At 51.9% G+C, this 25,425-nt stretch overlaps 11 protein-coding genes across 11 annotated transcripts; 4 read left to right on the top strand and 7 right to left on the bottom strand.

The window, feature by feature from the left end:
- Positions 1–92: 92 nt before the first annotated feature.
- Positions 93–1,042, top strand: CONPUDRAFT_141350 (methyltransferase-UbiE family). Its single transcript, XM_007765502.1, has one exon. It carries the CDS (start codon positions 141–143, stop codon positions 951–953), a length of 813 nt encoding a protein of 270 aa, XP_007763692.1. The 5' UTR covers positions 93–140; the 3' UTR covers positions 954–1,042.
- Positions 1,043–1,101: 59 nt separating this feature from the next.
- Positions 1,102–4,139, bottom strand: CONPUDRAFT_141349 (uncharacterized protein; the record flags this gene model as incomplete). The annotated part of the gene is made up of 15 exons (XM_007765501.1): positions 1,102–1,322; positions 1,372–1,388; positions 1,457–1,482; positions 1,541–1,647; positions 1,702–1,757; positions 1,818–1,913; positions 1,967–2,065; positions 2,123–2,135; positions 2,189–2,230; positions 2,282–2,911; positions 2,975–3,066; positions 3,128–3,270; positions 3,323–3,413; positions 3,472–3,612; positions 3,664–4,139. 15 exons carry the CDS (start codon positions 4,137–4,139, stop codon positions 1,102–1,104), a joined length of 2,250 nt encoding a protein of 749 aa, XP_007763691.1.
- A 2,552-nt stretch (positions 4,140–6,691) lies between these two features.
- Positions 6,692–7,908, top strand: CONPUDRAFT_161695 (uncharacterized protein; the record flags this gene model as incomplete). The annotated part of the gene is made up of 2 exons (XM_007765500.1): positions 6,692–7,556; positions 7,612–7,908. The coding sequence occupies 2 exons, from the start codon at positions 6,692–6,694 to the stop codon at positions 7,692–7,694; spliced, it is 948 nt and encodes a 315-aa protein (XP_007763690.1). The 3' UTR covers positions 7,695–7,908.
- Positions 7,897–10,111, bottom strand: CONPUDRAFT_161694 (uncharacterized protein). Its single transcript, XM_007765499.1, has 2 exons — positions 9,993–10,111; positions 7,897–9,916 (listed from the first exon to the last, which is right to left on the bottom strand). The coding sequence occupies exon 2, from the start codon at positions 9,903–9,905 to the stop codon at positions 8,136–8,138; it is 1,770 nt and encodes a 589-aa protein (XP_007763689.1). The 5' UTR covers positions 9,906–9,916; positions 9,993–10,111; the 3' UTR covers positions 7,897–8,135.
- A 109-nt stretch (positions 10,112–10,220) lies between these two features.
- CONPUDRAFT_116135 (glycoside hydrolase family 12 protein) lies at positions 10,221–11,253 on the bottom strand. The gene is made up of 4 exons (XM_007765498.1): positions 11,111–11,253; positions 10,756–11,044; positions 10,480–10,699; positions 10,221–10,416 (listed from the first exon to the last, which is right to left on the bottom strand). The coding sequence occupies exons 1-4, from the start codon at positions 11,232–11,234 to the stop codon at positions 10,327–10,329; spliced, it is 723 nt and encodes a 240-aa protein (XP_007763688.1). The 5' UTR covers positions 11,235–11,253; the 3' UTR covers positions 10,221–10,326.
- Positions 11,254–12,329: 1,076 nt separating this feature from the next.
- Positions 12,330–14,330, bottom strand: CONPUDRAFT_116134 (terpenoid synthase). The gene is made up of 3 exons (XM_007765497.1): positions 13,186–14,330; positions 12,951–13,124; positions 12,330–12,740 (listed from the first exon to the last, which is right to left on the bottom strand). Exons 1-3 carry the CDS (start codon positions 14,302–14,304, stop codon positions 12,579–12,581), a joined length of 1,455 nt encoding a protein of 484 aa, XP_007763687.1. The 5' UTR covers positions 14,305–14,330; the 3' UTR covers positions 12,330–12,578.
- Positions 14,331–14,370: 40 nt separating this feature from the next.
- Positions 14,371–15,963, bottom strand: CONPUDRAFT_161691 (uncharacterized protein). The gene is made up of 3 exons (XM_007765496.1): positions 14,975–15,963; positions 14,766–14,918; positions 14,371–14,703 (listed from the first exon to the last, which is right to left on the bottom strand). The coding sequence occupies exons 1-3, from the start codon at positions 15,245–15,247 to the stop codon at positions 14,542–14,544; spliced, it is 588 nt and encodes a 195-aa protein (XP_007763686.1). The 5' UTR covers positions 15,248–15,963; the 3' UTR covers positions 14,371–14,541.
- Positions 15,964–16,320: 357 nt separating this feature from the next.
- Positions 16,321–17,994, top strand: CONPUDRAFT_69399 (uncharacterized protein; the record flags this gene model as incomplete). Its single annotated transcript, XM_007764515.1, has 1 exon — positions 16,321–17,994. One exon carries the CDS (start codon positions 16,321–16,323, stop codon positions 17,992–17,994), a length of 1,674 nt encoding a protein of 557 aa, XP_007762705.1.
- Positions 17,995–18,258: 264 nt separating this feature from the next.
- Positions 18,259–20,328, bottom strand: CONPUDRAFT_44846 (Calreticulin-domain-containing protein; the record flags this gene model as incomplete). The annotated part of the gene is made up of 9 exons (XM_007764284.1): positions 18,259–18,369; positions 18,434–18,805; positions 18,858–19,005; positions 19,058–19,166; positions 19,221–19,323; positions 19,375–19,549; positions 19,599–19,717; positions 19,771–20,184; positions 20,254–20,328. 9 exons carry the CDS (start codon positions 20,326–20,328, stop codon positions 18,259–18,261), a joined length of 1,626 nt encoding a protein of 541 aa, XP_007762474.1.
- A 190-nt stretch (positions 20,329–20,518) lies between these two features.
- On the bottom strand, positions 20,519–24,289 carry CONPUDRAFT_116131 (P-loop containing nucleoside triphosphate hydrolase protein). The gene is made up of 14 exons (XM_007765495.1): positions 24,050–24,289; positions 23,802–24,000; positions 23,614–23,752; positions 23,349–23,558; positions 23,132–23,298; positions 22,952–23,076; positions 22,544–22,893; positions 22,232–22,494; positions 21,742–22,179; positions 21,390–21,691; positions 21,218–21,336; positions 20,897–21,155; positions 20,685–20,833; positions 20,519–20,627 (listed from the first exon to the last, which is right to left on the bottom strand). Exons 1-14 carry the CDS (start codon positions 24,231–24,233, stop codon positions 20,586–20,588), a joined length of 2,946 nt encoding a protein of 981 aa, XP_007763685.1. The 5' UTR covers positions 24,234–24,289; the 3' UTR covers positions 20,519–20,585.
- Positions 24,290–24,324: 35 nt separating this feature from the next.
- On the top strand, positions 24,325–25,343 carry CONPUDRAFT_96299 (Prefoldin). The gene is made up of 5 exons (XM_007765494.1): positions 24,325–24,421; positions 24,475–24,641; positions 24,688–24,778; positions 24,828–24,881; positions 24,932–25,343. Exons 1-5 carry the CDS (start codon positions 24,389–24,391, stop codon positions 24,953–24,955), a joined length of 369 nt encoding a protein of 122 aa, XP_007763684.1. The 5' UTR covers positions 24,325–24,388; the 3' UTR covers positions 24,956–25,343.
- The last annotated feature ends 82 nt before the right edge of the window (positions 25,344–25,425 follow it).

Raw genomic sequence — 25,425 nt, 5'->3', positions numbered from 1 at the left:
CGAAAATAGCTCCTATCCCCACCAGCAACTCTCCAGACTTCGACATATAAGAAGGGTGTGTAAGTTACGTTCAATCTTCAGCACTATCTACTGCGCTACATCCCTGCTTCACACTCAAAGACTTGCTCGCCAGCACCATCATGTCCGCGACTACCAATTACCCTCACGGCCATGGTGCCTCCATCCTTCGCGCTCATGGTTCACGCACCATCGAGGACTCGGCTGCCTATCTCGCCAGCTCCCTCCGCCCAGACATGCACATTCTCGATGTCGGATGCGGCCCCGGCACCATCACCGCCGACTTCGCCTCCCGTGTCCCGCAGGGCCGCGTCGTCGGCGTCGACCAGGCCTCGGGCGTGCTCGACAAGGCCCGCGCGCATGCGGCCGAGCGTGGCGTGTCCAACGTCGAGTTTGCGCAGGCGGACATCTACAACCTCGCGTACCCGGACGCGTCGTTCGACGTCGTGCACGCGCACCAGGTGCTGCAGTACCTCGAGGACCCCATGCGCGCACTCAGGGAGCTCAAGCGCGTCGCGAAGCCAGGGGGAATCGTCGCCGTGCGAGAGGCAGATTATTCGGGCTTCGCTTGGTACCCCACGATCGAGGGCTTGGACGAGTGGCGGGACTTGTACCACAAGGTTGGGAGGGGCAATGGCGGGGAGCCGGACGCGGGAAGGAGGGTGCTGTCGTGGGCGCTCGCGGCTGGGTTCCCGCGCGAGAGCATCACGGCCACTACGAGCACTTGGTGCTACAGCACCGACGACACGCGAAGCTGGTGGAGCGGGATCTGGCAGGAACGTTTGCTGCAGTCGGAGTTCAGGACGACGGCGATATCTAAAGGCCATGCTACCCAGGAGAAGGTGGAGGAGCTGGCCAAGGCATGGAAGGAATGGAGCTCAGCTGAGGATGGTTGGTTTGTGCTACTTCACGGCGAAATTCTCTGCAGAGTGTAAGATCATATAATATACGGAGTATGATACATATCCATTGGAGCCATGATATACACTTATAGTACAAAACAGAACGTACAAATTTGTTTCGCTGGCTATATCCAAACAGTGAGTGGCAGATGTGACCAAATGCACGGCAGAGATTTTCCGCTTAAGCCCTATCAATAACAATCTCGACGTCTTGCACGCGTACTTCACTCGGAGGGTCCTGAGTATTTTTGGTAGCTTTTCCAGCCGCTGCTGCCCAGTCTACCTTCCACAATACACCGAGCGCGCCGACCAGTGCGTACAAGTGGCTCATGACAAGGCCAACCCAGAGGCCTGATAGACCCCATTGCTTCACGAAGGTGAGGTATAGGCCAAGAGGAATCCCTACAAGACACTCGTTAGCAAACACCCCGGTGGAGCGTAGATTACTCACCAATGAGATAGTCTGCGCTGAGTACGGCATCAAGAGGGGAAATCAGCTTTGTCCTCCACAATTTATATATATATCACGATCTTACCTTGCATTCAGTGCCGGGAAAACGGCCTAGGGACCCATTCATCAACATGAATTATCCACATGTTATTGGGAAGATCCTGATTACCTGTTTACCAAGTACATCCAGGACGCCATTCACCCAACCGCCGAGAGCATTTAAAGCTTGATAAACGGCAATAACAGGTAAGACCTCACAGACCGACTTGATAACCGCTGGGGGTACAAATGAGACGCGCATGTTAATATGGATGGCCAAGGGCAACGTACAAGGATCAGGATTGAACATCTCGCCGAACTTGTTGTCGGTCGCTATGAGCACGTTACTTTTAGGAAGGAAGAAATCAAATTTATTCAAGATTGATAATGATTGAAGGAGAGCACACCTGATGATCACGGCCGTTATGACTATCCCCAGGAGCGCGACTGAAACCGCGACTTTCGCTCGTGCAATGTCTCCCCGTTCCAATAGCTTCTGTGTCCTGAAGGCCTAGTTCTTAATCCATCCGCAGATGTATGCGAATGTAGAACGTACCTCATGGTCATAACCTCACTTACCGAGCGAGGAACCTGAAAGATGGTCGTGCTCGTTGCGAGAAGGACTGCTTGTGATGCGAGCGCGACGGGACCCAGCCTAACAAGCGCATTTAGCGAGATTTTCTTTTGTTTATTTGATGAGGAGACAACGTACATGCACGCAGATACTGCATATTCAAGTCAGTAGACGTACTCGGGATAAATATAGCGGCAGACATACATCCACTGAAGTCCTTTGACCACGTCTCAGCCGCGCTTTTACCTACAAAGCATTAACATAGTATTGGGCAGATGATGGCTACAAGATGCGTACCGACTCCAGATACACCGCCTCTTAACAATTCCAGCGTTCCTCGAATGAATCCCCTGTCTTCAGGGTTCTCTTCTGCAAGCTTTGCGCGCACATCAACCTTGGTTGCTTCAACATGAACATGATCCCCATCGATACCCTTGGCAGCTTCGAGAGCTAGTTCCTGCAGGTGTGTCCGTCCGTCATCGTTGTTTATTTCGGGCTGAGCAGATGCTTCGCCAAGAAGGGGGGCTTCCTCGCCAGAGCAACTTTCGATGTGCTCTTCGGCAGTGTCGCCATCTGTTGGATAACTAACATGTCCAGCGGGAGCTTCGGACCTTGGGCTTTTAACCTGCGCCTGAAGTCTGTCTGCATTCTCCACCGCTCCTTTCGCCATGCTCTGTAAGCCTTCCGCGCGCTCTTGGGCCGTCTCGACGCGCGCGTCTATCTCCACGGCACGCGCTTCGACCCAGCCCTCGGCAGCCTCCAGGCGGCCATCAACGCCGGCGAGCCGCGCTGCTTCATGCAGAGCGGCACGGATGATGAGGGCAATGACGCATGCGCCTAGCATGAACGCGACGAACATGTGGGAGAAGACAGCTGCGAGTGGAGCACCAGTTGGGCCACGTTGAAGAGCGGGAATGGGACCGTTCACTGTTCAACGTTTATTTGGGTCAGCGTGCAGATGCATATATTCTGGGTCGCGTTCATACGTACCGAGAAGATAGCTCAAGCCGGCGTTCATGGGTGCAGCGAGGGTGAGCACCCGTGTCGTGATGGTTGATTTCCCTTGCGAGCCAAGGTATCGTCTACAAAAGTACCGTGGCCATTCAGCCATCCTGGTGAACAAAGTAAAATGAGTACACTGACTTTGAAACTTCTCCGACCACCCATGCAGGCATTCCCAAGGCTGCAGTCTCCAGCAGCCCGTCAACTTCATTCGCATAGGTGCTTGTCGCAGCGCTGACTTTCTTAAGCAACGTGCCGGACGATGCCCAGAGTGAGAGGATAGGCTATCATGTATTTAGTACGGCTAAGGTAGGCTGGTAGAAAATATCTACATACAAAGAGGCCTAAACCACAAATGAGTGCTGCCCGTAGGCACCAGCGCTGTGCAGTGCGATGATCACACCCTGAAAGACGTGCATCGAGCGATCTAGAGGAGGCTATATCAACGCGGCGCAAATCAATGCTTCATGTACATTTCGACTCACGCGAGTACGCCGTTAAGAAGCGAATATCCGGTGATACTCGCAAGCGCCGTTGAAATGGTCGAGGCAGCGAGATCTTTCGTAGATAAATGTCCGAGAGCGATCGTCGGTGCAATTAGAATAGAATGAGCTTGGATATTTGTCCTGTCATATGTGAACACTTGGTTCTTCTAGAGATTAAAATGAGGTACATACGCAAATACACCGAAGCCTTTCTGCGCTAGAATGATGACTTCAACAACAGCTTGTACAGGCCAAGGTTGGCTCGCCCCGTGCTCCGCATCCCAAGCCTCGACATCGAGGGTAGGCACACGAATGCCAGCATGCTCCAACGCCGGACGGATACGCTGCTCAAATACACCCCGGGCCCGCTCGGTGAGGAAACCCTTGGGGTCCTTGCGAATCTCGGAGAAGGTGCGCATATAGGCGGCATACTTTGTCGTCGTAGCACGCATGCTGCCTAGGAGGGGTGTTGACTCGGAGAGAGCATTGGGGAGTGAAAGAGGGGAGGCTGATAGCTTCGAGTCAGCGACGGGATTGGTGGGGCTCTCCTGGCCGTCATTGTGAGCAGCGCCGGAGCGTTGAGCTTGAACGACCAGAGAGCCGAAAGTGAGGCACGACCCAACCTGTCGCGTCTCCGGCTGCTCGCTCGTGCTTCGATTACCGTCCATGGATGCGACCAGCGGGGCACAGATGCACAGTGAAGAGTCGTGAAGTTGAGAAGGCTTGCTCCTTCGTTTCCTCCTTCACACCTTCACCAGCAAGCTCCAGTGGCAGGGCTCGAGATCGCGTTCATTAACGTTCATTATTCGTTTCCGCCCGACGAATCGTAGAGCAAGAAGCCGCATTAATCAGGGAGCCGCCCAAGCTTCGAGCCTGTATGAGCGTATTTTGGGCTGTTTTCGACCGCTTCTCTGGCAATAGTCTTCCTGAACAAGTTAGGTTCCTTCTAAATTGAATGCCTCCGTGTCGAGGGGGCACGGCGTGAAGCACGTTGCGGTTATTCGAGCCGAATAAATCGGCCGGAACACAGTCTGAAACCCATATAATCTCAGGCTCCCTGGGTACACTGCACGGCATTATTTTGACAAGTCACGGAGGAAAGGGAAGGTTTACGGCATTCAAGTTGGATAATACATAAATCGTGAGGACGGCGCCTAGAGATACCTGTAACCTTCCTGTGAGATCGTCAGCAATCGGTACTTCGTCAGGAACTAAGAAGACAGCATTACTCTGAGTGCATCTACGATCTCAGTACTCGGTGCTTGGCTTCGTTGCAAGTCTCCTTCGGAGTTCGTCGTGGTTCACGCCAAAAGAAGCGGAAGTAAATTCCACCTCGCGAAGTCCGATCACGTGCTAGTACAATTTGAATACAATCCACGAACGTGAGAACTGCTTCCTAAGTTGCGACTCAACTAGTTGTCGCTCGTCTTTCCTCCACAACCTTGAAGCTTGAAACTTGAAGCTTGAAGTCCTACTCGGCTATGCGAACGGTACTTAGAATACTACTGTGCGCCGCATGGCCATCGTAGATGTTCTCTTACGAAGATCTCTCGGAATCTTCGAGGAGGCAAGAACTCATGAAATCAGCGGGCGCGAATCACATCGCGAATCGATTGATACCACGAGCTCGAGCCTCTGATTGGATTGTTGCTTCAGCAGAAGCAGCGCTAAACTTTGCGTCTGGTAAACTAACAAAGGTCCTTACCCCGAATATGTCAGGTCTTGCGATAAGGTTCCTCCTAATTAGGTAGCACTGGCGACGAGTTTTCACTGACAGCCATACCGTTCACCTACTTGCTTGGACGGGCCACTGACTTCAACTTTATAAGATTATCGTCCCTCGATCTCAGCTCTATCCCACTCGACCACTATGCGCTCCCTGCTCTTGGGCTTTGGTCGCTCTTGCATAATATCTCGCGCCTCAACGTCTTTCCTTCACATCGCGGCTCGCGCCTGCGTCTCTGTTGTTGTCTTGACATACCTTTCACCCACCATACTGTCTCCGGGCTGTTTTGCCTTCCCTGTATCTTGCCAGCAGGTTTTCTCAGCTACTTCATAATGCGCTACGTGCGTGTGTGGATCAAATCCTTTCTCTCGTGGCACGCGTTCTGAGCTACCGACTCACCCTCCTCGTCGGAGCCGTAGTACTCTGGGTCCTTGATCGGTCTTTTGGTAGTGTCGACTATCAATACCAGTCCAGTGCCATCGAGCGTCTTCCTCGCCAAGCTAGCTCCTCTAGTGGTTATTCCTACCCCCGTCCCAACAACGGCTATGTTGACTTCTCTAGCCAACCAGGGGGCTCACAGGGCTACGTTTATCAACCCATGCACGAGGAACATGTTGTCTACTACACCACAAATTTTATCAATCTCCCTTCCCAATCTGCCGGCAATGATGACCTTCCCTGCCCACCAGGCTTTGCAGAAGCATATTCCAAGGCTCTTGGGCGCGCATACATCGAGATGTTCATGATGGCCTTGGGTCTTCGACCGAGAAGGGGTGCACCCGGACACAGGGTCTGTCCTCACGGTTATGCAATCCCGGAAAACGTCAATATTGAGCAGGAGGGCTCCTTCGAACTGGGTGAAGCAAGCACAAGTATGTTTGCTTTACCGCATACCTCTCTCAATTAATCAAACGTGTATCATATCAGTTCAGCACACACACTCCACGAACAAGTCGTACAAGTCGAAGGACAAAAAGAAAAACCGCCGACGCTGATCACTCTAGCTGTTGCTTGTTCTGAAATTATGTCTTGATATGTGGTGAAATATCTGTTCCCGGACTTGGGTGTAATAGTGCTGCAGAATACTTTGATATTGCACTGCCGTCTGGTAGTGAACCAATCAAACACCATCCTACGATGTGGATAGCACATATGCACGACTTCATGCTTTCATGCCTAACTCGAGCTTGCCCATATAGTTGTGTAGTTTGTAAGATACGTTTAGGCAAGCGTTTAGGAGTTGATGGCCATGGGGGCATACACTATGATTGTTGAGCGCCTACTTGGGCGCCTATGCTTCCCAGAGGAGCTGAGGAGCTTACAGCAAGCCAGGTCTCCGACTTGCATACCATCTTACGAGATCTCCAGGACTCTTAAATGACAGAAAAACAACAACTCCGCCAAATCTTAAGCGATAAGTTGCGTATAGTGCTTAATCACCCCGCTCCTCCTGCAACACCTCCGACGTCGTCTTGGCAAACCCACTCAGCTACGATGCCTTCCATTCCTGACCTATGTCCGTGCCCTTCTTGCTCTCGCAGCGCAGCTCGTTCTCAACCGGCGTCACGTAACCAACAGCCTTTTAAACAGACGTCTTACACCCGTGCAATCACCCGCATCTGCATTGCCTCTGCCGTCTTTGGGGCTCTATCACCCGTCCTGTTGCCCCTTGGACGATTTGCCCTTCGTACAACCTGGCAGCAATCTGCCTTGACGCTCAAGGCTCTGCCTGGGACGGTATCGCAAGTCCTCTCTCTCGCAAGCCACGCCCTGTATGCTGCATTCGGCGTCGGCGTTGGCTTCGCGAGCCTCGTAGGCTTTGAAGCTTCTGTAACGGTCGTCACACTTGGGATTGATCAGATGAAAGCCCTCTTGTCTGCCCCCCCAGACCCACTGCAGAAGCCGAGTACAGGGACAATCAGAAGAGACGCAGCATCTCATGCTGCCCCTCGCTACGTTCCTCCACCTCCACCCGCTGCCACCTACCGAGCTAGCGATATCGACTACGACGATGACCTCTTCTCTCAGCCTGATTATATCGCAGATTCTGCAAGCCTCCCCCGATCCAGCGACATTGACTATGACGACATCCCGCCCCTACCCAGCTTACCCTATCAGCCCAACCGCGGCAGCGTCTACGATAACTCTCTTTCTTACTCAACTAGAAACAGCATGAGCGACCTCCCCCTCACCGACGCATACCAGGATGCACTCGCAGAAACCATGGCCCATGAATTACTGTCGTCCACGGCTTACAGCGCTCCCAGATTCAGAATGTGCTCGCACGGATTTGCTGATCCGAATAACCCAAGTGCCGAAGGAACGAGCACCTCGGACCCGCATGGAGCACAGGGCAGTGGTAAGGCAACGCTCTCTGATCGATGTTTCTGCTTTAACCATTGGATTGTGGTCAGGGAGGCCAGCAAACACTACAAGAAATAAGAACGCGCCGAGAAAGAAAAGCCGTCGTAGCGCTCGACCTACTGAGCGCGAATGATGAGCTGGCCTTGCTCGCTCCTCATTTTGATGGTTTGTTTCTACAAATGCTTTTCGACCGAAGGTTTTTTAAGACCAACAATGCTAGTGCATTATATTCAGGACCTCTCACACCCTGAAATCAAGTTGTTTGAAGGCGTCATGTACCAGTATCCTTAGAGTAAGGGTTTGTACTTGGCCTGTATGTTACTTGAAGCTTCTTGAAGCGTAATTACCTCAGAATCCTAGGAGACGATACATATGATGAATGAAGTTGTCCAACCGCTCTGCAGTCCAACGGCCAGTGCTACAGTACAGGTATGGCCATATAAATAACTAGTCAATATCAGGTTGAACTCGAAAGTCCTTGCTGTACCTTGCAAAATATAGTACTATAAATATCCAATGTTGGGCCGAGACACCAGTCCGTAGATCAAAATTACCGTCCAAATGTAAAACACGTCTAGTCCAGATCAGAACTCGAGTCGGGATCTTCAATGTGATACCACTCGTCCTCCTTCACAACTTCCCCGCCCGACAATATGTACGCCTCTGACACGACACCCTTGAGTATCTCGACCATCGGTTTAAACATCGTGAACAGGACATAATGGCCCTCAAGCACGAGCTTCCTTAGTGGTGCACCAGTAGCATTTCCACGCTCAGTGAGGGCGGCCATCAGATCTTCAGGCGTGGACTGGGCATATCCCGCCTTGCCATCGTACCAGCGTATATGCAGTTCCTCGAGCTGCGGCATGACCACGCCAGCTGTATTGCGTGGGTTCAATGCGCCAATGGCGGTGGCGAAGTCGCCGTATCCTTCGAGCAAGAAGCTCCGCACCTGTTGGCAGCCGCGGAAGAGGTCGCGGAACGGAAGGAGCCCGACTGCAGCGCGCTGGTCCATTCGCACGACGAGTCTGCTGGCGGGAATGAACGGAAGGAACATGCAAGAGCGGGGGATGAGTCGGATGCTGTCGCTGATGAAGCGTATGTCTAGGTGGTGGGTGGGCTTGTGACGGGCGTTGGCGATCGTACGAGGCGCAGCTCGAGAGTCCAGCTCGTCTTGCGTGTCATACAGCTTGTATACGCAATGATGGGAACTGATAGTGAACTCCAACGTCTGTGCTGAGTCAAACGAGGACCGGCGGTCCTGAAAGACTTTCTGGGGCAGAAAAGGCACGCCGTTCCAGAGCGCGGGATCAAGAGGGGACCGAAGTCCAAGATCAAGTCGGAGGCGTGTTGTCATTGGGAAATCTAGAAGGGTTAAGAGACCTGCGTACGCATCGAGAGATCCCAGCATACGGATGCGCCGGAGATTTGGAAGAGAGACAACATCGCTTCGGGGCTGGTCGGAGAAGTAAAGGGATGTGATTGCAGTCTCGAGCGGAAGTGATTCTACGATTCTCAGCTCGCGCAGCGCTGGAGTATGCCGTAGCGCCGCGAGCAAGCGCTCGGCGTCTGGTATGAGACTGGGTGGAACAAATTTGAACTCAAGCCAATGAAGTTGAGTAAATACGGGTGAGTCCATGGGTGGTGAGCATTTTTCCAGGAGCAGTCTTCGTAAAGCTGGTGTTTGATCGGAAAATAGGCCGGGTAAGTAATCTGATTCGTCGGCGTTATCACAACGGGCAAGCATTAGCGACTCTAGGATTAGGGCAGGCGCGGTGAGATTCTCGACAAGGAGTGGTATGGCGTCTGCTACGAAGGTCAGCTGAAGCGTGCGTATCCGTGGACTTTGCCTGAAGGTATCCTGCAAGAGCTCTCGGGTTGGTTGAGACTCCAAACTGGCGCCGTCCCTGATGGCGACCTTGAGGTCCAGTGGTGACACGCCTGACCTTTCAAGTTTGACCCTCGACCATGGAGATAGTGATGAGGTGTTAATCGAAAAGCTTGACCAGAATCGGGGTGTATAGATAAGCGTGTCTCGCCAGTGCTCGCAGACATGGGAGAACGGAACCCAATCGGCGGAGCAATGGCTGAATATCGTCACAAGGATCTCGGGAGGTAGGGCACATATCTTTGACAAGGAGTTGCGCGTAGTTCGTAGCGTTCGGATGGACTCGTAAGTGGTATTGATTTTGTCGTGTCTCCTAGTGAGGATACGTGTAAGTGACTTGCTGATTGATTCATATGCGGAGACGATGTCGCGGTCGATACGAATTCGAGCTTCTGCTACAAGGGTATCCCGACACCAAGCATCAACGCTTGCTGTGGGCTGAACGTCATGTCCCATGTTGTCTGATCCTACTCGATCCAGGTCGAGGTAAACGCCGAATTAAATGTCCAATGGTGAAGCAGTGCGACAGCAAGCCTAGCTCACCTTTGCGTTACGCAACGGCGAGGACTGAGATGAGAGCGGTGTAGCACAGGACTACAGTGCTGTATACTTATAACATGGTGCATATGCCATGGTCGTCAGTGGCCGAGCATGGCGGCAACATGGCGGCGAATCCAAGCCGTCCGAGTTGGTCAAGCAGGCCGCTGCGAGCAATCGGCAAAAGCCGACCAGTACGCCTCAGACTTCAAGAACACCAAGTGACCGCCTTTGTCGCAAAGCACCATGTATATAAGTAGTATTAAGAATACAGTCGCAGAAAAGTACACCCTCGGAATAAAGAATGATACATAACGGCCCTAAATTTGCAGTTTTGCGTTTATGAGCTGACTGAGACGCTGTAGCCGGTGGTGGTGAGGGTGGCAGAGCCAGTGAAGGGCTCGGTACCAGACTCGATGGTTTGGAGGAACTGCGTATGCAGAAGCCGTTAGTTTTATCCAACAGATTGTCGTGAAAATGAGTTGAAACGCACCAGGCCCGAGTTGACGCCGTTGCTGGCAATGATGTACTTGAAGAAGTCGTTGAGGTCCGCCGAAAAGTTGGTGATGTCACCCTCGGTGGTGAGGAACGAGATGACCTGCCAGTTGGAGTTGGGGCCGGTCCAGACGTCCCACTGGTGGCCACCAATGTTGGCAGACGCGGTCTTGGAGCCGATGGGCTGGATGCCGCCCTGGCCGGAGAGCCAGATCATGCTAAATAATACATATTAGTCTCGGTTTGTGGTTGCGACTTGCTGAAGAGCGCTCACATCTCGTAAGACGACTGAGCAGAGGCCTGCGCGCCGTCAGGCGTGGTGCCAATCCAGATGTCATACGAGACATCAGCACGGACGTTCGAAGTGTCGCTGTACGCCCACTGCCAGGTGGTCGGAGCGGTGGTGATGGCGCTGAGCGCAGAGCCCATGCCAGTCGTAGGGGAGATGTTGGAGTACGTCTTCACGCTGTTGTCGCCGCCGGACCAGTTCCACTGGGTAGACCAGCTGACCGAGTTACCGTTCACGCCGTTGAGCGTAGCGGTCTGGCTTCCAGTGCCGGCAGCTACCATAAGGAGCACATCAGGTTTAGCGTTAATACTCGGGACGCGTCGTAAAAAGTATCACGCACAGGTGCCCCACTGGTTGTTGCAGAGTTGGTAGTTGCCTTGGGTTGCACAGTCGTACTGACCAGTCAAGGTCTGACCCTTAGCAAGGGCAACAAGTCCGGTGACGAAAGCAAGAGAGAGGAACATGGTGTTGAGAAGAGGTGTATGTGACTGGGTAGCGGTGTTGGTGAGGAGCAAATTCTGGAGAGCGGCGCGCTTTTATGCATTTGACATGACCCCGCTCAAGGAATATCCTGGAATATCTCACTTGGCGATTGACGTACACACAAGCACCGACGACGCAAGCTCATAGCTGATGACAGACTGTTCGTTGACAAGGTGGGGAGAAACACGCGAGAATCATCCGCGGCTATCAGAACTAAGTTATCCCCGAAACGTGATCGACATTCGAACTCACTCGAGCCGGGTTTTGGCGTGAAGACAAATGCCCGCATAGACAGGGTTGTGTATCCTATGTGAGAACTGCTATTAGCACAGATTCGGACTGAGCTAAGTCATGGTCATTGTGCAAGACGAATTTCGCGCAGCAACGATTTACCTCCCTTGTGACATGAAGCAGAGACCGAACTTTTTCAAGAAGTATACCCGTGAGTACAATAGTTGGCGGCACATACAGTCGTTTGGCGAGGTCTTGATGGGTGAGAGGGCCACGTGCGCGCAAGACCCGATTCTTTTGCATCCTCTATACAGCTCTATGCCGACGACGCAGACCAAAGCTCCACTGAAATTCCGCTGCTGTGCGAATCAATACAGAAGGCGGAAGAAATTGATGTTGATCATAAGCATTGTGGCCAAAACTGCCATAGAGTGAATATTGTGAGAGCTCCAACGAATCATGAGAGATCATGAGTGTGTCTGCGGTGTGGACGCACAACGTAGTCACGTCGTCAAGGACGTCGGATAAACTCACCTGCTGACCTGACGACAAAAACCCGAGAATTGCTGCAAGAGCGGCTGCAGCGCGAGGTTGTCGTGATGATTGATCCGTCAACCTTTGAGGCTAAAAGCTACCGGTTTCTGACGACCTCTGGCAGCCTCTGACGACATTGGATTCGGAACTTTTGCTTGACAGCCAGATGCACCACGATGCTAATGACTGAAACCCTTGGTAAGTGTGACCAGAATTATTCAGACTTGAAGGATGATGTATGAGACGCATATTTTGTTCGTGCAGGGTGCCAGGCTCCCTAGTCGGATTAGCCAGGATGAAGGAAGGATGCATGAATTATGATTATGTGTGTGTGTGCGTACGTGCGTAAGCTGCATGTCCACGGTCTAGCACTCCTCTGGTGTACCCGACTACGACAAAGGCGACTGAAGTTTGTAGAGGTATTAGCTCGAGATATGTGTCTGTCTATTTTGCTGAGATGGGATTGAGGCGAGACATCATGTCATTAACCGACACGACAATGAGGATATCAAGAAGCGTCTCTAGCCTGATGTAAAGCTCTAGGAGTTGGTTCATAGCATTTACCAAGTGCGTATGACGACGCGCTCGGTCAGCGCCTCGAGCGCTGTTCTGGCATCGCTTGGCGGTAGGAAGGCTAACACTTCACGGGCCTTGTCGGCGTGCGCTTGTGCCAGCTGACTCGTTCGCTCAACACCGGATGAGCGACGAACCAGGTTAAGAGCCTGAGAAGGAAAGGGTCGAATTAGTTACATCATCCCAGGACATTGATGACGACCAAATATTCCGCGGCGGAGGATGGCAGGAGAGGACTCAAAAAGGTAAGAGTGGACGTGATCAGATCCTGGACACGTTCAAGGGATCGCTAGTCCGTGCAACAACAAAATAGACCACACGAGGAAGATAAGAGATCAGATGTATAAAGGACTACTCACGAGTTCAACATCACCCTCCTGCTCGAACCTCCGCTTGATCAGCGCACCCATCTCAGGATGCTCCTCCCATGCATACAACGCAGGGCCCGTTGCCAATCCAAGCTTCAAGTCGGCGTTACCAGGCTTGCCCAACTGCGCCTCAGATGCCGCATAATCGAGAACATCATCTTGAAGCTGTTAGCCCATAAAGGTCAATAAGTACGGATACATTGAAGAACTCTAAGCGATGACAGACCTGGAATGCAATGCCAAGGTTCCGGCCATACGCATATGCGGCCTCCTTCGCGATATCCCCATCCTCGCATCCACCGAGCACCACCGCCGCGCGAGCACCCTTGGCCATAAGACTCGCCGTCTTCATGTACGTCTTCTGCAAGTAGATCTGCCAGCTTGCACTGTGTACAGCATCCCCTTGCGTTTCTGCCACCTTGACCGTCGTGTTGAGTTCGGCCTCTACACGTGCATCAGGCGGACGGATCTGGAGAACTTCGCCCTCGACGAGGTTCGCGATGACACTCGCAATGAGCTCGACGGTTTCGTTCGATCCAAGGCGCGCAAGTGCGGCGGATGCACGGCCTAGTAGGAAGTCGCCACCGAGCACGGCGAGTTTTGGCGAGAACGCGTTGGGTGCCGAAGGAGCGCCTCGGCGGAGGGGTGACATATCGATGACGTCGTCATGCAGCAGAGATGCGACGTGAATCATTTCCACGATCTGGGCGAGGCGCTGCTGGGTAGGGAGAAGGGTGTTCGCAACCGCGGGTCTATACTCGGAGAGCGCGGGGGTTGGTGTGAAACGCGCCCCGGTGGGCCCCGAAGGTTTGCGCAGAGCAAAGGTGGTGGAGAAAGAAGCGGTATCGTCTGGCATACGGGGGTTATAGTCGTTCAATACGTCGTGTCGCGTAAGCGGCGCGTCGAGCGGTTCCATGCCAGTCTTGCCTGCAGACGCATTGGGAACACCGGCATTAAGCACGGACGACGCGACTTGGGGATATGCGCGTCCGAGACCGTTTGTTGCTTGGGCGAAGAGAAGGACAAGCAGTGGTCGAAGCTGCTTTGACGGGTGAGAGAAGTAGTACTGTGCTACCGTTTGAAGTTCAGGATGGGAGGAGCCAAGAAGGTTGAAGAGTGTAGTGCGCAGCTGGGCAAGCTGGGGTGCAACAATATGAAATGGGTCAGGTCGGGAGTCCTTGATTGTTATTGACGGTCCTGGAGTGGACGCGGTGGACTTCGCCGGAGGAAAGTCTTTCGGAACAGGTCGGGCAGCGGCGGCAAGTGCACTCTGTGCCCGACGCGTCGTGCGCGATGGCAGGGAGCGTGAAGAGGAGGTGAGAGCAGACGCAGCCCACCGACGCATGGCTGGAATTTGCTCGAGAGGAAAAGCGGCGAACGATGAAGCGAGGTCCTCGGTTCGATATTTGCCGGTAACAACGACAGGTAATAACAAATTTATTACGATTTTTCAAGTCCCGCAGTAATGACGATGTGTTTCAAGCATCATCGTGCGCGTCCCATTGGCCAGTCATACGCTACCGCCTCAACGCATACAGTCAAAGCAAACCCAAATAACACAAATGACCCCCATACGCTGTGTTCATCGATTTGCGCCATATAGATGATGTGGGGATGCTGCTGAGCGTGTCCGCGGCAACGGTTTTATGCTGACGCTCGTACTAAGTGCAGTGCCTCCCATAATGCCCGCTGTCTCCCGATGTTTATTCACCGAAGGAGCTAGGTATCGTGCAAGTGACCTGGACTGTACGTGATCATTCGCCGGAGTGAGCGGTCGTGAACAAAGTAGATTATAAAAGCCTATACCTTGATCACCATCCCTTCCCAATCCGCATCCGACAAACCATTCACTGCGACCAGAAGTATTGGTTCTGCAGATGGAGTCTCCCCGTCCGGAGATGTGCTCTTTGAATGAGAGCTTGATCCCGGTTCCACAGGTACTACAACAACGCGACCAAGCTGTGGGTGCCAGTGCTTGGTGAACGGGCAACCGAGCCTACAGCCAGATGACTCACCTCGCTCTCAACCATCCCCGCATCCGTCTCCTCTCGTCGTCCTTCCTCACCGCCTTCCTCACCATTTACGCTCGGCGTTTGTGCCCGTGTTTCGGCCCATGTCTCTGCTGCGAGCGCTGCAACAGCCCATACTTCGTCCTTGGGCCGGGGGTGCGCAGGGTCCGTCGCGTACGAGACAAGCGCACCCTCAGGAGAGATCAGCAAAGCAGTGTGGACTGAGGGCGGAGCGATGAGCTGAGAAAGATAGGTATGAAGGGTGGCGAGGTTTAGCATAAGTTAAGTCGGCAGACAAGGATATTAGGCTATTTTGTAGGACGTGGAGATTCAAGAGAGTTCTAAACCCCTAAGTAGGAGACCAAGAAAGGAACTTCGGAGTCGAAGACACGGTACCTTCAGTAAAACAATCCTACAGGCCACGAGATATTAAGCCGCGTGGATGATGACATGGGTTATGTACAGACATTGCGGAGACACTGTCAAATGTTGCATATATACGGTCTGTACATTGTAGTAGTGCCTTCAAGCATGAGCTGCTAATATTGGCTAATATCATTGCAAACACCAACGATTAGACATGGGACTTCACAGACTGTTACATTGTGCACCAAGCCTCACTTCGAACTGTTTAAGCCGTCAAAAGGGCGTAGCGATGCATGAAAAACAACGGCATAAAGGGATTAAATTAAGAAGGTTGATTAAATAGTTGATGCAAGTCGCCAAACGATCCCCCGAAAATTAGCGGGCTCTCCTTGGGGGTCGAGAGTAAATTTCCAGCCCATTAGAATGGGCTCTACACAGAGCTCTGAGTGATCGTTGGGAAAACCGAGAAACGCAGAGAATCACGGAGAGTAGTGGATTTGTTGTCATGCTTCAGTATCTGCGTAGAGCGACAGCGGATGAGCGCGAGCTCCAGGGCGGTGTTGGGACCATTATAGCGATTGCCGCTGATCCAAAGCATGTCTTCATAGCTTCAACAACGAGCAGTTCAGACAGGTTGCTGGAGTTTTTGGGGCGAGTCATGTTTGGAGGAGATGTTGAAGAAGACTTCAAGAAGATAAAGAGCTAAATTCCACTATCGCAGTCACCTTGAGTCTCAAGAGACGTCTTTGCCGCCGAGGAAGGAGACAGTTGTTACTGTACAAGTGAGTTCAAGTGAGTGATGGATTAATAAGGCCGAGAAAAGTCCTTGTCGGCAAAACTCGAACTTGCCTTTTGCTGACTTCGTGCTACTCTGACTCTCAGGGGTTTCTGAATTCAGCTGGTCGAAGGTACCGGTAAGTCACTGTAGCATGGCCCTTGTTTTACCACTTGCTTCCATTCCCTAATTTATCGCACTAGAGATTATCATGGCCAACATCTTCAACCCAGATATTCAAATATCTATGATTGACGCGGACGTTGCGCTCTTACACGATCAAATCCGAAAGTTGCATACTCAGCGAAACAGCTTCACGAGAACCTGCTCTATACCTCAAGAAGTCCTGGCAGAAATCTTCTCTCATTGCCGTTGCAACGTGATCATGCATGTTTGCAAACACTGGAGGGAGGTCGCACTCTCTGCGCCGTGCCTCTGGTCGACTGTTGTTTTCCATCATGGCCCAAGTCCACTCTCACCGTGGACAGACTTAAAACTTGAGCGGTCAAAACACTCACCTCTCGATCTCGAAGTTCACGTAGAAGAGGCTCTTGACAAGGTTGTGCGGAGGGAGTCCGTTCAGGTCTCAGTGGAAGAAACTTTGGTGAAAGCACTTCGCCAATTACCCCACATTCGCAATCTGCGGATAACTTGTCTTCACTCCGTCATGCCTTTCCTACTTCAGCACCTCACAGGTCCCGCTCCGAAACTCGAGGCGCTTCATGTTTGCCGCAAAGGCAGGGAGCAATCTGGAGGCAACGAAGATTTTATTTCTGATGCCTTTCTAGCTGAAACGACACCGCTTCTGCGTGCATTGTCACTAGAACATTGCATGATTCACCTTAATTCTCCCATATGGTCCAACGTTGAAACTCTCAATCTGGCATATGTCCCAGAGGGCCTCATGAACACTACTCAGGAGCTCCTATCTCTTCTACGCAATATGCCAGCTCTTCATATTCTTAAGCTCGTAGAAGCCCTTCCTCGCGTTACCTCGGCATCATCATGGTTCACCAAAAGGGGTCAGGACGTCGTGAGCTTGCCACGTTTAAAGAAGCTAGTTATCACAGATATCTTGACCGCATATGGTCACTTTATGCCCTACCTCGACATTCCACCGACGGCCCGAGTTAAACTCCACATGGAAGATGCATCCGACGAAACGTTTGAGTATCCCAGGAAAGCCGCCCTTCTTCCCGAGAGCATACTCGCAGCCTCTCCACAAGTCGGAAGTATATCTCCTTCACATACGCTTAAAATTGAGGGCGAGTACTGGGGAGCGTCCAGGTGGTGTATCCAACTTTGTTGCGAACATGCAGACTGTCAAGCCGCTTGTTTCAAGAGCTCCTCGCGGTACAGTACCTATGCGCACCCAGACCATGAAGGGCTACGCACAGAAGCACATTTCAATCTCAATCTGGCCGGTTTCAGTCTGCTCGCCAACACATTCAGAATGATAAGTCTACGAGACGTCCATACGCTCAAACTTTGGATTCCCAAGACCATCGACGGCCCTTCTCCATGGCGTGACATTTTCAAAAGTACGAGCCGTGTTCGGAGGCTTATTTTGAGTGCCATCGGAGTCATGAGTGTCTACGATGTCATACGAGACTTGGACCCAGAAGGACCGGACCTACCTGATGACTGTCCACTCCCAGATCTGTCCGAACTTCATCTCGAACTTCATGTGCGCCATTACAACAGCCGGAACCTGCCGTCAGGGACAAAGGTCATCTCACTTTTACAGCGCGCCCTTACAGCTCGTGCGGATCTGGGTGTGGTGCTCCCAAAGCTTGTGCTTGATGGTGATGCAACGGTAATGTTTAAAGAACAACAGGAAACACTATCGGGATTAGTGCAGGAAGTAGTTTGGCGCGGGAAATGATTCTGCACGCATGCGCATCAACCATGAATGTTATGCACCTAGTGCCACGCAAGGTTCGAAAATGAGATTGTAGCTAATAGCGAATAGCATAGTAGAAACGCCTGGAAACTGAAAATAAGCCTACCAGATACCAGATACCAGAATCACAACAGTGCGTTATTAAATGCGTGTGATACGAGGTGTCCTTCCGCCCGCCCGCGGAGCCCTAAAACCCATCCACAGCTTTTGGTGACGGTAAATATATCAATCACTATGGCGTGTTGTCTACTTGCGCTTGCGGGCGCCACCACTCTCGTCCTTCTTGTCACCACCGGCGGGAGCGACAGGGGTACTGTCGGCCTTCTTCTTGTCGTCGGAAGTAGGAGCATCGGTCTTCTTTGAAGACTGAGGACAAACATCAATAATCCCATACTGGGCGCAAGTGAAACACGATTCATACCTTCGTGACGGGCTTCTGCTGGGCGCCAACGAGGCCAAAGAGAACACCAATCATGCCGAAGAGGGTAAAGATGGCACCAGCAAGAGCGATGCCAGTCTCAGGCATAGCCTTGAAGGCAGCGACGGGGTCAACCTTGGCAATCTCAACGAAGTTCAAGACACGGCCGCGAACGAATGTGACGGGGTCCTCAGAGAAGGAAACAACATCATCGTCGACATCCAGAGCCTTGGCTGAAGCAGCAGCCTCAGCGGTATGAGTGATGTCGTAGGTCTCGGCCGCAAGCGCAAGCGCATCCTCGACGGAGTGACCGACGTAAACATTGGAGAAGAGGATATCCTCGGTCATGGTCCAGAGTTCAATGCCAATACCACCCTGCCAAAATTGTTAAACGACATGTGTGTAATCTTAGAAAAGCATTACATACAATCTTAGACAGGCTTTGGACAGGCTCGAGATCCTCGAAGTAGCCCGGGTTGGGAATCTTACGAGGAGCCCACTCGCCAATGTAGGCGGGATTGTCGATCATGGGAGCGTACCACTTGCCCTTGTAAGCGGGGTTAGCCTTCGTGGGGCTGCAAAATTTCCATCAGTTCGTGTTCATGGAAGTTAAAAAATTTATCTTACCGCTTCCACTCGCCGCAGCCAGGAGCCTCGAGACATTTCGGGTTGGCGACGGTGGGCGCAATCCAGTCACCGTCCTCCTCGTCATCCCATTCCTCAGGCTTCTCAGCATCTACAAAGAATCGTATGAGGACAAATACTGTAACTGTGGCAAATGCATGCATACCAGGGTCAGGGATTTCCTCGGGCTCATCGTCGAGCCAGCCCTCGGGCTTCTCAGCGTCCTCGTCGGGGATCTCATAGGGCTCCTCTTCGTCCCAGTCAGAGGGCTATGGATTATAATTAGCACAATGTTGAGAGCACTGGTTGTATGCGCCCACCTTGACGGCATCAGGGTCAGGGATGCGCTTGGTGTCAACCCAGTCAGCGGGTTTGGTATCCTCGGGGTCGTCGATCTCCTTCGGGGGGTTAACGGGGGGAGTGAAGTCCTCGAGAAGGCTACCAGAAAGCTGGACGTCATGGTTGAATTGCACCTCGAAGGTCTGATTGTTGGGGCTATATAGAGCTCAGAAAATATGAGACGCCGAAAAGTCGAGATACATACTGAACAACGAGGGTGTAGAGGTTAGTATCCTTGTTAAGGGAAGGCTTGGGGGGTGCTTTGAGGTGCTTCTCCTCAACCTCCCCAGTGACGGGGTTCTTGTGGCGGAAGATGAAGTGAATCTAGAACGAGGCCTTGTTAACAACGCCAAGCCCCGCAAAAGCAAGCAATAGACTACCTTCGAGCCAGGACACGTCAGGTCGGGACCGAACATGACTACCCATGGTGTGTTGTCCGAGAACTCCTTGCCGCTGGTCTGGAAACCATCCTCAAGGAGCTTGAGGTAGCCGCCACCGCAGTTGCCGCCCTTCTGGTACTTGACCTCGTACTGGACGACGAGCGGCTCCTTGGTGAAGTCAACCGGGGTAGAGAAGGGGGCCGAGATGGCGTGGTGAGCAGCCTTGGTCTTAGCGACAAGGCCCTGAGCGCCCTCGACGAGACCGCTCTCGGGAGCCTCAACCTCCCACTTGCCAACATAGCTGAAGGTCTCGCCACCGACAGGGGTCTTCTTGGTGGCCTCGGAAGGAGTCCACCGTTCAGCCCAGTCGTCCGTGAACTGCTCAATGAAAGGCGCTTTAATTTCAGTTGGCTAGAGAAAGAGGAGGTATAAGTTATGACACGTATGCCCGGACGCGTGAGATGGACATGCCGTGAAAACAGGCTTGGCCTCGTCTGCTGCGAGCGCACCAGAGGCGGCAACGACAATGAGAACGGGGAACGCAACGCTTCGCATTATGAGACACGAAGGACCAAGAGACGATTAGACGGAGAGGAAAGGTAAAGGAGCGGAGGCAGGTAAAAAGTAGAAGTGACGAGCTGACCCCCGCTCCCCCGTGCTCTAAATGCACCCCGGCATTTCCCTGCCACGTATGTTCTCCCACGCTCACACACTCCCAGATTTCGTGCATCGAATGGCCACGGAATGCGATCGAAATTATTATATTATCTATAAGCAGACATTCTCAAAGACTTACACACTACACTACCTATCTACCCTAGCAAATCAGCGTGCCCCGACGCAGACAGTGCGAGCTGTTCAAACATCAGTCAAGCGCGCGACGCGTGCGAGCCATTGGGGACGCGACTTACCACAAACTCATCGTCCAGATATTTCGACACCGCAATTTGGTCGCCCAGGCCCTTGCGCCGACGCGTCTTTAAGACAAGGTCACGAGCAAGAGCCTGACCAGACGCGGGCTCCAGTGGCCGCAGCTTGATGCTCGTGTCAGTAGGGTCACCTATTTGTTGTGTAATCCATACAGGTGAGGAAAGCGGAAAATACTGATGCCGAGGGAACGCACCAGGCACAACCGACCAATGATCAAATGTCTGTAAGCAGAAAGCTTGTCCTTGCGTGGCGGTCCGCAAGTCCGTCTCGAACCCATTCGCGTCAATAACCGGGATCAATGCCTTGACTGTGTAAAGTGGGGAACCCGCTTTCGGTATGTCCTGTGTAACATGTCCACGTCGTCTTGCGAGGACAGTGTAGACAGCGGATATACAATCCGCTGGTGCCTGCACCTCCACGTAGTAAATGGGCTCCATCAATCTCGGCGTAGCCTAGTGACCGTTGATTGCCGTCAATGCCCGTTTGACGAGAATAGTCCAGGGTCAAGACTCACCATGAGGAACGACGAGTAACAGACTCGTCTAGCAGTGGGCACTATCTGACCTCCGCCACGGAAAATTGGCTCTTGTGCAAGGCTAGCGTCGAGTATCCGGAACTTGACATTACGCATAGCTGTAATCGGTTCAGCGCAGAATTTTTGTAGCTGTGAAATGAGGGTTGCTCACGTTCATCGCACAGCGGACCTTCGCGAGCACCCCACTGGAAGCCCTGAGTGATGTGCTGCTTAACGGTACCAAGCACCTTTTTGTCTACCTGTGACGGCAGGGTATCGTCCAGGAGAATATTTGGGCCACCTTCATCAGGACCGAACGCCCATATTGAACGTGAAGCCAGGAGATCCCACTGGTACTTCTCTTGGAAGAATGTCCCTCTCTCCTTCGGCGTCATCTGCATCGTAACTCGTCCCCGCTCCAGATCCTCGGCAATACCCCGCTCCAGTGGTTCAGCAATCATGGTAAGTCGGTTCCTAAGAAACAATAAGAGTGGACAAATGAGCGTCACCGTACTTCCACGTACTTTTTATTTGGTGTATCCGCATAGCACTTGAGCGCACTAGTCTCCAGCACCGTCTCACAGAACTTGGTGACAGGATCCGAGACTTTGATCTCAATCTCCGAAAAGAGCTTTCGCAAATCGTGCATGACACAGTCAAGGTAAAGTTCGCCGGGCCCAATTAAAACATGTTCGCCGCTCTCCTCTACTTTTGTAGCTGCGAGCGGATACGACTTGTTGATACTACGCAGACCAGAAAGCATCTTAGGAAGTTCGGAGGGGGCGATGGGCTCGATGGCAATCTTGAGCACAGACTCAGTCATATGCTTGATCGGGCGGAAAATATAAAGGTCCTCGTCGATGTCTGCAGAAGCAATAGTGGCAGTCTTAGTGATGGACGCGTCAACACCACCGATGAGGACAAGGTTTCCCGCAGGGACTTCATCAGTGGGTATGAAGTAACTACGGCAAAACTGGTTAGACAGCCATATAAATGGATGATACGGGAACTGACCGGGCTTCGCTGATCCACATCTCCTCGACGGTTGTTTTCAACATATCCTCCTCATCTTCAGGCGAGTAACCCTCTCCAAGAACCTTGACAACTGAGTCCTTCCTCAGCGTACCACTCATCACACGACCAAAGGCTCTGAAGGATTGAGCATCGGTTGTGTGATAAAGTTTAGTGATCTGCACCATGACAGGTCCTTGGGGATCGCATGTCTTCATTGGCGCAACGACGTCCGAAGTCAGAGGACCGGTGTACGTTCCTTCAACCTGGAACAACCATTTAGCATACCATTCGTCATAAAATGAAGCGCCTGACCTTGGCAGGTGCACCATCCACTGGCGAGGGAATGTGCTCTACAATCATGTCGGCCAGACCGGTTGCAGGACCGAAGAACTGATCCAAAACGGCCTTGAGAAGGGGGCGGACATCCATCTTATACATCACCGGCTTCAGAGTGATGTTCAGCTCTGCCAACGTCTCTTTGAGATCATCTGTTTCCTCACTCAGAACATGGCTGTATAGCTTGTAAAGAGGGCTCAGGACGAAATGAACGAAGGTACGAGGCTGGTCAGCGTCCACAGGCTTGCGGGTGAACTTGCGTGTCTCCGTGTTGAAGTAGATGTCTCCCCATAGACGATTGGCAAACTGGAGCACGTCAAGAGACCCTGGTTATCTATTGAGTTTCAAGTAGCTTTGCCAACGGCGCAGGAAGAGCCAACGCACCGTATGTATCCGCGTACATCTGGGCAAAAGAGCGCAGGGTAAAGCACCAGCCCATGTCTGTACTTGCAAACGCAACATTCCCACTTTCTGGGCTAAGTCGTAAATCCGGGTCAGGGTTGATATTGCTGCAAGTCAAACGTTAAGTGAATTCAGATTTATGTTGAATAGAAGGCACTCTACCTGATGAAGGTATTGATCTCTTCTATGGTGTGTTTAATTTTGTAGAACGCATCAGCAGGTGGTATGCGAAGTTCAAGGATGAGTCGGTCAATTTTGTTCACTACGAGGGTTATTTTGATGTTCTCTTGTAGAGCGTGTCGGATGATGGCCTCGGTGTTCACCATCATCTGTTGCGATTCATAAGTCAATCTTACGGACACTAAATCGAAACACTTACTCCTTCGACGACGTCGACAACAAGCACGACACCATCAACTAGCCGCATTGACGACGCGACTTCATCCACAAAGTTGACATGACCAGGCGTGTCTATCATATGGACCAAGTGTGACTTCCCGGCCGTAGTGGAAAGAATGAATGACATGGCCGACGACTTAATCGAGATTTCGCGTTGGCGCGATAATACATGGGTATCCGTGTAGCGTGTCTGCCAGATTTCTGGTCAGTAGTTAGCTTTGGGTTGAAAAAAAACCATATCGAACCGGCTTGTCCGCATCCCAAATTAGCTTGTGGGTTTCAAACACAAGCATATCCATCAAAGCCGTTTTGCCATGGTGCAGGTGGCCGACGACGGCAACGTTGCGAATCATTTCAGGGAAGGACATCATGTTCAGCAGGAACCTACAAGCTACTTCAGCGTTAGTTTTTGCACGCACAAGTGGCCACTCACCCCTTGTCGAATCGCGTTTGCGGCATGTCCTTCTCCTCTATCGTCCATTTTCGCACTTTGATGGGTGCAACAATAGGCTCGCTTAGAGGCTGCGCGTCTTCCTCCTGGACGAGCGTCTCTACACCTGGGCCATAAACATCCTCTGCTGAAGGATAGTATTGCTTGTCCTCATGCAAAACAATAGCATTAGAGATAGGTTCTGCGACACCATTACGTTCAGCTCCAACTGTATTACAAGTAAAGCGCACCGTCAACTTCCATTAACGCGCCATCCTGTGCCGGGGCAGGCTCATCGTCGTATCCTTCGAGAGTAGTTTGCTCCTGTACCGGCTGCTGGTACTCCGACTGCAGCATCTCCTCCTCGTCATCATCGGAGCCCAGGTCCGCACCGATGTAGTTTCCGAACTCATCGTAGTCCTCGAGGGAAGCCATGGTAAGAAGGTACACAAGTCGTAACCGGTTTGTAGAGTGAGTGGGTAATGCACGCGCGCGTTCCGAAGAGAATAAATTCAAACTCCGGTCGCGCGCCCCTTTCCTGAAGGCAATCATCTGGGCCCAAGACGTCTTTGCAATTGACGTTGACCAAGATGGCCTCGCTATCCGATGACACGCTCAGAAAAGTACACAAACTTGCTGCATCCTGTGGTGATCAAGCTCATGAGTACTGTGATAGATCCTGGTTCAGATACAACAGACTGCTATATCTTCTCAGCGCGCGCTGAACCTTTCACGTCAGCAATCTGCGGCCAAGGAACGCGAACGGCGCATTCTTCAGTTGACTATCAATGAAATACAAGGGATCGAGGGCGACGTTAACATGTATCAGGGTGTCGGTAAAATGTGAGCTATCTTGCTATTCCCCATGAACATAACTTTACTGTATCAGGTTTATGATGGTCCCTCGGCAGACCATGGAACAAGACCTCAACAATCAGGAGAAAGAGCTCACCGATGATATTAACAACTTGAAGAAGAAGGTATGCCCATGTGCGTATGAAGCACGAAATTATCTTACATTTGCCGCAGGGCAAGTTTCTCGAGAAGCAATTCAACGATGCTCAAGCACAACTACGGGATATCGTGAGCACTTCCCTGTCATGATTTAATACTGTCCGATTGACCTCTGCCAGTTCCAACACTCATCACAAAACTGAGCGTTGAGCTTATATAGCCAACGTCGTACCAATACTCTTCGAAGTCTGTCGACAGCGGAGAGCCGGCTAGACTATCAACGAACTTGGACAATGGATTATATCGATGCATTGGTTGATTTCGGTTAAAGTAAGCCGAGCCAAAAGAGCTTGGCGTTTTGGGGGGTCCTTGGGTGACATATTCATGCGCCTCCCGTACCAAACCATTCATCAGACAGCGTACGTGTGGGAGTGGCATCGGTGGACGCAAATGCTGTCGGGAGATGTGCTAGGCCAATTTTCTATCCCAAATATTGTACACTTCCATCAGAAGATTTTCGTAGGAATATGTAGTCATTGTCAATGAACCTCATGGTCGTTGAGGGGGTATTTAGCTTGGAGCACTTGCAGGCCAAATGATCGAACTGTGAATGAACGTGAAGACATCTAATACCATTGGTGTCGTCTAAAAATTATAAACTAATGTGTGCATC

Source organism: Coniophora puteana (genome assembly GCF_000271625.1).
Source record: "Coniophora puteana RWD-64-598 SS2 unplaced genomic scaffold CONPUscaffold_1, whole genome shotgun sequence".
NCBI classification, from domain to species: Eukaryota; Fungi; Basidiomycota; class Agaricomycetes; order Boletales; family Coniophoraceae; genus Coniophora; species Coniophora puteana.
This window is presented reverse-complemented; position numbering and strand designations above follow the sequence as displayed.

What these genes read in the sequence shown, in the direction of transcription:
- CONPUDRAFT_141350 (XM_007765502.1), top strand. Translation starts at nt 141, where the DNA reads ATGTCCGCGACTACCAATTACCCTCACGGCCATGGTGCCTCCATCCTT.
- CONPUDRAFT_161694 (XM_007765499.1), bottom strand. Translation starts at nt 9,905, where the DNA reads ATGGGACATGACGTTCAGCCCACAGCAAGCGTTGATGCTTGGTGTCGG.
- CONPUDRAFT_116135 (XM_007765498.1), bottom strand. Translation starts at nt 11,234, where the DNA reads ATGTTCCTCTCTCTTGCTTTCGTCACCGGACTTGTTGCCCTTGCTAAG. An exon ending in CAACAACCAGTGGGGCACCT is followed by an intron (nt 11,045 to 11,110) that starts GTGCGTGATACT and finishes TCCTTATGGTAG; the next exon opens with CTGCCGGCACTGGAAGCCAG. An exon ending in ACGGCGTCAACTCGGGCCTG is followed by an intron (nt 10,417 to 10,479) that starts GTGCGTTTCAAC and finishes CTGCATACGCAG; the next exon opens with TTCCTCCAAACCATCGAGTC.
- CONPUDRAFT_116134 (XM_007765497.1), bottom strand. Translation starts at nt 14,304, where the DNA reads ATGCGTCGGTGGGCTGCGTCTGCTCTCACCTCCTCTTCACGCTCCCTG. An exon ending in ACCTTGGCATTGCATTCCAG is followed by an intron (nt 13,125 to 13,185) that starts GTCTGTCATCGC and finishes ATGGGCTAACAG; the next exon opens with CTTCAAGATGATGTTCTCGA. An exon ending in AGGAGGGTGATGTTGAACTC is followed by an intron (nt 12,741 to 12,950) that starts GTGAGTAGTCCT and finishes TTTCCTTCTCAG; the next exon opens with GCTCTTAACCTGGTTCGTCG.
- CONPUDRAFT_161691 (XM_007765496.1), bottom strand. Translation starts at nt 15,247, where the DNA reads ATGCTAAACCTCGCCACCCTTCATACCTATCTTTCTCAGCTCATCGCT. An exon ending in CGGGGATGGTTGAGAGCGAG is followed by an intron (nt 14,919 to 14,974) that starts GTGAGTCATCTG and finishes TGGCACCCACAG; the next exon opens with CTTGGTCGCGTTGTTGTAGT. An exon ending in GGGAAGGGATGGTGATCAAG is followed by an intron (nt 14,704 to 14,765) that starts GTATAGGCTTTT and finishes GATCACGTACAG; the next exon opens with TCCAGGTCACTTGCACGATA.
- CONPUDRAFT_116131 (XM_007765495.1), bottom strand. Translation starts at nt 24,233, where the DNA reads ATGGCTTCCCTCGAGGACTACGATGAGTTCGGAAACTACATCGGTGCG. An exon ending in GAGATCAATACCTTCATCAG is followed by an intron (nt 23,077 to 23,131) that starts GTAGAGTGCCTT and finishes TTTGACTTGCAG; the next exon opens with CAATATCAACCCTGACCCGG. An exon ending in ATCTGGACGATGAGTTTGTG is followed by an intron (nt 20,628 to 20,684) that starts GTAAGTCGCGTC and finishes ATGTTTGAACAG; the next exon opens with CTCGCACTGTCTGCGTCGGG.
- CONPUDRAFT_96299 (XM_007765494.1), top strand. Translation starts at nt 24,389, where the DNA reads ATGGCCTCGCTATCCGATGACACGCTCAGAAAA. An exon ending in CCGATGACACGCTCAGAAAA is followed by an intron (nt 24,422 to 24,474) that starts GTACACAAACTT and finishes GTACTGTGATAG; the next exon opens with ATCCTGGTTCAGATACAACA. An exon ending in TTAACAACTTGAAGAAGAAG is followed by an intron (nt 24,779 to 24,827) that starts GTATGCCCATGT and finishes CATTTGCCGCAG; the next exon opens with GGCAAGTTTCTCGAGAAGCA.